At 39.9% G+C, this 8,939-nt stretch overlaps 1 protein-coding gene across 1 annotated transcript in view; it reads left to right on the forward strand.

Moving 5' to 3' along the window:
* Window positions 1-8,939, forward strand: part of Dcp1a (decapping mRNA 1A) — a 60,544-nt gene that overhangs the window by 26,938 nt on the left and 24,667 nt on the right. Inside the window, exons 4-5 of the mRNA XM_010643047.3 lie at window positions 1,928-1,994; window positions 6,823-6,958. Coding sequence (XP_010641349.1) covers window positions 1,928-1,994; window positions 6,823-6,958 — 203 coding nt within the window. The remainder of the gene's footprint in view (window positions 1-1,927; window positions 1,995-6,822; window positions 6,959-8,939) is intronic.

Raw genomic sequence — 8,939 nt, forward strand, 5'->3', positions numbered from 1 at the left:
AAAAAAAAGATTACAGAAACAGACCCACACAAGTGTCCAACTAATTTTTGCAAAGATATAAGATTCCTTAATAGAGGGAGGCTGTCTTTTCCAACAGTAATGCTGCTATTTTAAACTAAAACAAAACTTAACCTACACTTCACGCTTTAAACAAAAAATTAACTTAGATTAAATCTGCAACTTACATGTAAAACTATGAACCTTTTAGGGAAAAATGTAGAAAGTTTTGGAAGTAAGGCTACGAGTTCTTAACCTTCACAATAAAATCATGATCAATGAAAAGAAAAATTGACGTTAGACTTTGTTGAAATTAAAATTTTGCTTTGAGAAGAACTTACCAAGAGAATAAAGAGACAATAGAGTTGGAGAAAATACTTTCAAACCATATTTCCAACCAAATTCTAGTGTCTCAAATATACAAAGAACTCTAAAGGGCCGGTGATAGCTCAGTGGGTCCGCTGCCTGCCTTATTAGCACAAGGTCCTGAGTTTGATCCCCACTACCAAAAAAAAAACCTCAAAATTTAATACTTAGAAAAAAAATTTAGTAGAGCATAAGACATAGATGGACATTTCAAAAAGAGGACATAAGATGGTAAAGACGTACATGAAAAAATGTTCCACATCATTAGCTATTAAGGAATATATGTTCAAACCACAGTGAGATAGCACCATATACCTAGTAGAAGAGCTAAAATTAAAATTAGTGACAACAGCAAATGCAAGGATACAGAGAAAGGGCATCACTTGTGCAGTTCTTATGGAAGTGTACAGTGGCACAGCCACTCTGGAAAAGCCTGGCAGTTTCTTTTTAAACTAAACATGCAACTGCCATGTGACTCAGTAACTGTACTCTTCGGTATTTAATCCAGAGAAATAAAAACTTAATGCAACTATTCATAGCATCTTTATTCATAATAGCCAAAAACCAGAACCACCCCAGTATCCTCAGATGTGTGAATAGTTGAAGCACACTGGTGCATCCATACCAGGAAATACTACTGGGAGTTGGGGACTGTTATTGCAGTGAGTTGGATGACTCTAGGGCTTATACTGAGTCAGAAAAGTCAGTCTGATGAAGTTGCTTACTGTGTAACTCCATTTATGTAACACTCCTGAAATGATAGTATGAAAGTAAAGAATAGAGTAGTAGTTGCCAGCAGTTCAGATCAGGGGAGGGAACCCAGGAAGTTGGAAACACACCAGAGATCCTTCTGACCATGGAGATTCTTCTGTGTCCTGACTAATCTTTGTCACTATCCTAGCTGTACTACTACAGTATAGTTTTGTAAAACGTTACCTTGGGGAATACAACTTAAAGGGCACAGATACCTCCATTTTGTATAATTGTATGTAAAGGTACAGTTAGTTCAAAATAAGTTTATTTAAAAAGAAAACAAGCATAGTGAAAGCTAGCTGTGATGCTGCACACCTGTAAGGCCAGTACTCTGGGAGGCTGAGGCAGAAGGATTTCAAATTTGAGCCCAGCCTGGGCAACTTAACTTAGCAAGATCCTGTCTCAAAATAAAAAGAAGGGTAATTAACTGAGCCTAGTCCACATCATATGTGAATAGTTGGTTTAAGATCTGATGTGCAGCTGTTTTAACCCTTTATACTATAATTTTTATTCTTTATTTGAAGATTCACAAAACTTACAGATTCCTACCTGGGGTTAGCCAGTCACCTTGGTTTTCAGTAATTAAGACTCCTCACATTTTAATATAAATTTAGTATATGTCTTATACTCAATATTGATGGTATCTTACTTTAGTTGACAGCCTTTTTTTTTTTTTCTTTAAAGAGATTGTTAACAGTTTAAGGGTTTAATGGTAAATTCAATGGTATTCTTTTGTGGTGATACATTATATATACATAAATGTTGAAACCTCATTTACCTTCATCTTTTCTTTTTCCCTTTGATTTTCAAGTATCAATATACAGCATCTGGTTTTATGACAAGAATGACTGTCACCGCATAGCAAAACTCATGGCTGAGTAAGTATTTTTATTATTCTATAGATTTAATTAATGAGCTATGAGAGATGAAAAATGACTTCCCACTTCTCTTTGTTACTAAAGTCTATTAACTTATATATTTCCCTCCTAATTCTCTTTTTATTACCAAAAGTTTAAAGAAGGTATAAAAACTTAAAGAAATCTAAAATTGTCAGTAATCTTGCTACTCCCAGTGTTCTCATTATGTCTGTTTCCAGTCTTTTTCTATATATGTATGGAAATACAGATCTACATAAACCTATTGGTTTATAGGTATGATTGTTTTTTACAAAAATAAGGTAATTCTGTATATCCTGCTTTTTACTGTTAACATTTTTTAGGGCATCAAATTTTCTTTAACGTATTTATAATAGCTACATTATATCTAATCCTACAGATAGTTCATACCTTAACCATCACTTTACTCTAGTTTAGAACTGAAAAACTGCCTAGCTCTGGAGATTATCAGTTCCATCCAGAACACAGCCTGACTACCATATGTAATGGCTACCGAAATTTCCACCATATCAAGTGATACTGTAAGTGATACTGTATTCAATAGCCTGGTAGAAAACTCTAGCACATGTCTATAATAAATTACTCTCGGTGAACTTCTTATTGACACAGGCAAGATTTAGCAGGCTTCAACCCACTAATGGATTGTCTTCCAGAAGAATGCTCAGAATCTAGAAATTTGGAAAATAACTTTCATTGAATTTATGTTCTAAGAGAAAGGTTCCTGGATGTCCTTTCTCAAGCCAGCCCATAGAAGCCACCCATCGTTTGGCCTAGCCATATAGCTAGACTGCCAAGCTAGATTTTGGGGGCTTGAAACACTATGGTTTTAGAAGGGCCTGAGGGTCTGCAGAGCTCAAGCAAAATACTGTAGCAGGCAGTGTTTTCTGATAGACTTCTGCTCTCTCTTCAGTTTTTGCCTGAATCTCAAAAATGTGACCCTCTCTTTCCCCTCTGCAGAGGTTTCCATCCATAGTTGCCTGGTTCCAAGACAGGGCAGCATGGCAGAGGGGAATTGCAGAGGAGAAACAGTTCCTTTCCCTTTTATTCCATTCAGGCTGCAAGCCCTTTGGTTGGTGCCACCCACACCAGTTATCCACACCCAGAACTGCCATAAACTAATTTAGTTGTCACAGACCCTTAAGCGACGTTCACACCCTAGATCACTGTTGGCAAACCTATGGCACGCATGTTACTGTTTTTTTCTTTTAAGACAAAAGTTAATGTATGAGTTGTTTTTTTAAAAACCTCAGTATTCAAGTTTAATTGTAGTGTTGGTACTTTGCAATAAGTAAGTGTGTTTTGGGTTGCAGTTTGGGCACTCAGTCTCTGAAGGTTCGCTATCACTGCCCTAGGTCCATCCACCTCTGAAAAGCTCCACCTATAAGTGCATGAGCCTTTGGAGGAATATTGAGAGATAAACCATGGCAGTTTGTATCTACAAATAAGGGGAAAAAGTCTTAATTAAAAGTCTTAATTTTTTAAGTTTAACTTGTAATGAATTCTCTTAAAAGTATAGATAATCGACACTTAACACCTCAACTTCGTGTATTTTTGGTGCTGAGGATTGAACCCAAGCAGCAGTGAGCTACCTTCACAGCCCTTTTGAGTTGGACACATCTATGTTATGAAAAAAAAAGAGATTTTTTTGGTTTGTTTGTTTGTTTTTTTGTTTTTGAGACAGGATCTTGCAGTTCAGGCTGGCCTGGAACTTGTAGTCTCCAGAGTGCTAGGATTGTGCGCACCACACCTGGCCTCTTTCTGGGGGGCGTGGGGTGTTGAGACAGGGTCTTGTTTTGTAGTTCAGGCTGGGCTTAAACTCACTGTGTAGCCCAGGCTGGCCTCAATCTCACGGAGATCTTCCTGCTCAGCCTCCTGAATACTGAGATTACAGGTGTGCACCACCCCCAACTTAATGAAAAAAATTTAATGGAAATTTTGTTACTAATGCACATTATATTACAAGGTGTGATTCACATAATATGGTGAATGTTTAAATTTTTTTAATTTTATTGCAGTAAAAAATAATTTTTATTTATATCTCTCAAAATTCTCAGCCTCGCTTCGAACACAATTATCCCGTCATTCTTGCCATTTTCTGAAGCCATTCTGGAAGTCATCTTTCGTTGTACTGTCTTGGCTGCCTCCATATCCTGATCAGTTCAAAACCTTTCATGGCCATTGTAACTTTAACAAAGAACCAGAAGTCGCACACTGTCGTATCTGGGGAGTAAGGTGTACAAGGACACCATAATGTTTTACAAGCTGCCTTTCCGTTGGATTGCACTGGGCAGCAGCCTTCACCATATCTTTGACACACCTCATACAGACATGAAAGAGGACCTCTACAACTGCTTCAGAAATGGCAAGAAAGATAGGATAAGCATGTTAAAGCAATGGAGCGTGTTTTGAAGTAAGTGTACCTTTTACTTTAGAAATTCTGTGTATATTTTGATCACCCTTTGTATGTATTTTATGTGTGGCCCGAGGTGATTTCCTCTCCATCGATGAAGCCCAAGGGAATGAGACCTGTCTACCAGAGGGCCACAGTTTGGACACTCCTGTAATTTGAGACAGGACCTTGCTGAGTTGTCCAGATTGGCCTTGAACTCTTGAATCTCCTTCCCCAGCCTCCCCAGTAGTTGGGACTCCAGGCATGTACCACCACCCTCAACTATATTTACATTTTCTGAAAAGGTACACGTAAAATTGAAAGCACAGGTGCCTGTGGCAACCCCACGTTCTAACCTAGGACTCCTGTCCTGTCTTGGCTGAGTATTCAGCACCCTCCTTCTTTGTCCCCCTTGGCTTGCAGGGCAGACCAGTGTTTGGTACTTGTTGCACCCTGGAGGGCCTTGCTCCCAAGTAACTTGTAGCGATGTATATGTGAGTCTCTAGACCCACAACTTCTTTTTTATAACTTAATTTCTAAAAAAGAAAACCATTCTTTTAACAGAGACATTTAATTTATAAAGAATAGTGGTTTAGAGCTGGGTGTGGCAGCATATGCTTGTAACCCAGCACTCAGGAGGCTGAGGCAGGGGAATTTCTGTGAGTTTGAGACCTGGGCTACCTAAGTCTCAAAAACGGGAGGAGTGTCTTTACCTCATGGTTTTGGAGGGTGGGGAGCCCAAGAAGATGATGCCGACATCTGAGGTGTACATCATATGACAGAACAAGCCTGCTAGTCTGCCTTCTTGCCACTACGCCGGCTCAAGTCTGGTGCCCTTTTGAACCAGAATTATTACAGATCCAGTCCAGATCAGACAGGAGTTGAATACCAACTTGGCCAAGACAGGTGGCGTGGAAAGAGGATAGGAGAAAAAAAAACAGGCTGCGTGAAGGCAAACTCGGGTTGGTGTGGCCTGAAACTTAGTGGTAAATGAGCAAGTGGTGCTACACATGGTTTTCATGTCATGTCTGAAAGGCCGAGGAAAAAGATCACAAGTTTGAGCCCAGCCTGGGCAACTTAGTGAAACCCTGTCTCAAAATAAAAACAAGCTGTGGGTGTTCTCATAAAATCCCATGACAGGTGAACCTGTTTATGGCAGTTAGAATAAACTCCTGAATCAATTTTTTTTAAAAGATTGTCTTATTAAAATGTAATTTTACTGGGCCAGGGATTTAGCTCAGTGGTTCTGCTGCCTGCTTCCCAAGCACAAGGTCTCAAGTTCGATCCCCAGTACCAAAAAAAAAAAAAATATACAATAAATAAAAAAATATCCACATGCTCTCCATCTACCTTTTAGTTCCGAACATTTTACTGTATATGCTTCAAACCTCTTTGTTCAGAGAGAGGAGAAGTTCTTTAGAAATGAAAGCCTACTCACTGAGCGCATGGCGTACCCTGTAATTCTGGCATCTTGGAGGCTGAGGAAGAAGGCTTACAAGTACCAGGCCAGCCTGTGCAGTTTACCCAGACCTTATCTTAAAATTAAAGAATGAGAAGGGCTGGGGATGTAGCTCAGTACTCCCTGGATTCAATCTCTAGTACTGCCAGAAAAGAAAAGACCCCAGCCCTGTCAATGGCATTCTTAACCTGAGACTTTGTTTGCTTTATGGATTTTCACGTGAAGAATTGGCTTGACTAGTACCAATCAAAATAAAGTCGTATTTGGGCTGGGGATTTAGCTCAGTGGTACTGGCCTCTGCCTGGTAAGTACAAGGACATGAGTTCAATCCCCATATCAAAAGAACAAATAATAAAGTCCATTTGCTGGGTGTAGTGGTACATACCTATAATCCCAGCACTCAGGAGGCTGAGGCAGGAAGATCTCCAAGTTCTAAACCAGTCTGGGCTACATAGGAAGTCTCTGTCTAAACAAAACAAAACAAAGTACATTCCCACAACCACCCTGAGCTCAGTCACCCACTTAGTGACTTTTAAGGAAGAAAAACAAAGCCTTTTGTTTCTTTGTAGTGTTATATCATTAAGTTTTTCACCAAAACCCATTTTCAAGATTGCCCTTGTCTGTGCAAACTTGGTAATGTGTCCGTTTTCAAATTTACTATACCACTTAGTTTGACTGATTGTGAGCTACTTGTAGGGGATATTTAGTGGAGTTTTTAATGTACCTGCTTGCACCACCCCTAGAAAGGAAGGTGAAATGTACTGGTTGGTGCTATTGTGAATGAAATGGTGAGACTCTAAGTGGTGTTTCTGGAATGCAGTAACTAGGCCCACATTATGGATTGTTAAGGTGCTGTCATCATGGCACACTCTCGTGTGTCCTTGGAAGATGGACACCAAGAAAGTTCTTGGGTCAGATCGTGTCTGAAGAAGCCTTTCTAAAACCTGCTTCTCCTCATCCAGTGTGGTAGAAGAGGAGACACGGCGATCCCAGCAAGCTCGAGATAAACAGAGTCCCAGCCAGGCCAATGGCTGCAGCGACCACAGGCCCATCGACATCCTGGAAATGCTGAGTAGAGCCAAGGATGAGTACGAGAGGGTAAGGCTCGTGTGTGTACTGACGGGTACCAGAAGAAGGGTAGGAGGCCTGCAAGAGGCTTCGGAGTCTGACTGGGAGCATTACCTCGAGGGCTGGCAGAAATAATTGGCTCAAAAGTAAGCATTCTGTGATTTCGAGCCTAAAATAGATGCTTATTTGGGTAGAAAAATTGAGAATTTTTTTTTCCAATAATTACAATAAAATTATTTTAGAAAAAAATAGAGTCAGAGGATAGAAGTTAGACTACAACGTGTAGTTCTGGAAAAGCTTCATGCTCCTTCTTCACTTCTGCAGTCTCTTGTTAGGATGCTAAATGGCCTTGGGGACTTATTTACCTTTTTTTTTTTCCCCCTGGTAGTGGGGAATTAAACTCAGGCCCTTGCGCTTGCAAGGCAGGCACTGGAATCACTGATCTAAATCCCCAGCCCTGCATTTTACCTTTTAACGAATAAAATTTTCTCTCTTACAAAGTGAATAAAATGGCAGTTGCAGTATGGTAACTAAATTGCTTAACACATGTGTATGAAGGGCTCACTATATACCGAGCAGGGGATGTTCCCTGGCAGTGGCTGTGAACTGTCATGGCTTTTCACTTGGCGTCCATACCTCAAAGCCTCACATTTCACTGGGGTGAGACCTAAAAGTTCTACTGCATTTCGTTACAGCAGAATCACAATTGTTACTTTATTCACAACCAGTGAGATAAGTGCTTTCTTTTCATTTGCATTTGTCTTGGCCTCACAAATTCTTTAAGAAACAAAGTGTGAAAAAGCACTATTATAAGACCATGTTTCCCAAACACTCTGCTAAAACATTGGCTTCTGGGTTATTAATAGATGATCTTTGAAAAAAAACGTTCAAATCAGTCAGAAGAGATCAAGAAATGTTGCTAGCATGTCTCCTCCTCACCTCCCGTAGGGGTTTTATGACTCAGGACTAAGAAGTCCCAGTGTAGAAGCAGCAGTACCACCAGTTCCCAGGTCAGTCAGGACCATTTTTTACCTACTACCTTGTAATACCTCAATCTGGAGTTCAAGCAGCAAAGTTTGAAAAAAGTGTTCTGGAAGATAGTTTCCTCTAAAAACAGTCATACTCACCATAAATTATAAAAAACACCAAAAGCAGACACACAAAAGGCAGAAAAACAGGGTGGAGAAGTATACATTAGAGGTCAGAAGTCATTGGAAGTTATACCGAATTCCTCAGTCTCTCATACAGAAATAGGGACACTTTATGTGTCCGTGGCAAGATGACTGGAAAAGCAGTCATCTCCATTATAAACGCACTGACTCATGGGAAATTGAATGAGAATAAATTCCAAGAGTCGTATTTTAGATTTAAAGGTTGTCTTGAGGGCTGGGAATATAGTTCAGTGGTGGAGCACTTTCCTAACACGCTTGTGTTCTCATACCCTTAACGAAGTCTGGGTCCTTGTTCTGCTTTTTGAGGCACTGTCTCAAGTAATGACTGCGTCAAGGTTCCCCGTAAGACAGAAACTGTAGGTGCTGTACACTACTGCAAATACTCCATGGCCTGGCTTACTGCCTAGCAAGCAAGTAGTCATGGAGGAAAGAAGCGTGTAGGTTTTTTGTTTTTGGTGCCGGGGTGGAACTCAAGGCCTTGTACATCCTGTGCATATGCTCTACTGCTGAGCTACACTCAGCCCCATCGCCTTATTTTTATACCCAAAACTTTAAGGGAACTCTGATATTAAGTGTGCAATCTGAAAAATCTAGTGTGGTTTCAATATTAACAAGGGAATAAATATAGAGCATAATAATTTCTGTTGTAGGGCTGGTGATTTAGCTCAGTGATTCCACCACCTGCCTCGCAAGCATAGGGTCCCGAGTTGGATCCCTGGTACCAAATAATAATAATAATTTCTGTTGTAAAAAAAATTCTGTCACAGTATGGGGTAAATTATCTAAGGTTAGATTAAAATGAAACCTTTGGAGATTTAATATTTGACATCTCCTTTATA

Source organism: Fukomys damarensis, unplaced genomic scaffold (genome assembly GCF_012274545.1).
Source record: "Fukomys damarensis isolate Sample0158 unplaced genomic scaffold, DMR_v1.0_HiC HiC_scaffold_28, whole genome shotgun sequence".
Classification (NCBI taxonomy): domain Eukaryota; kingdom Metazoa; phylum Chordata; class Mammalia; order Rodentia; family Bathyergidae; genus Fukomys; species Fukomys damarensis.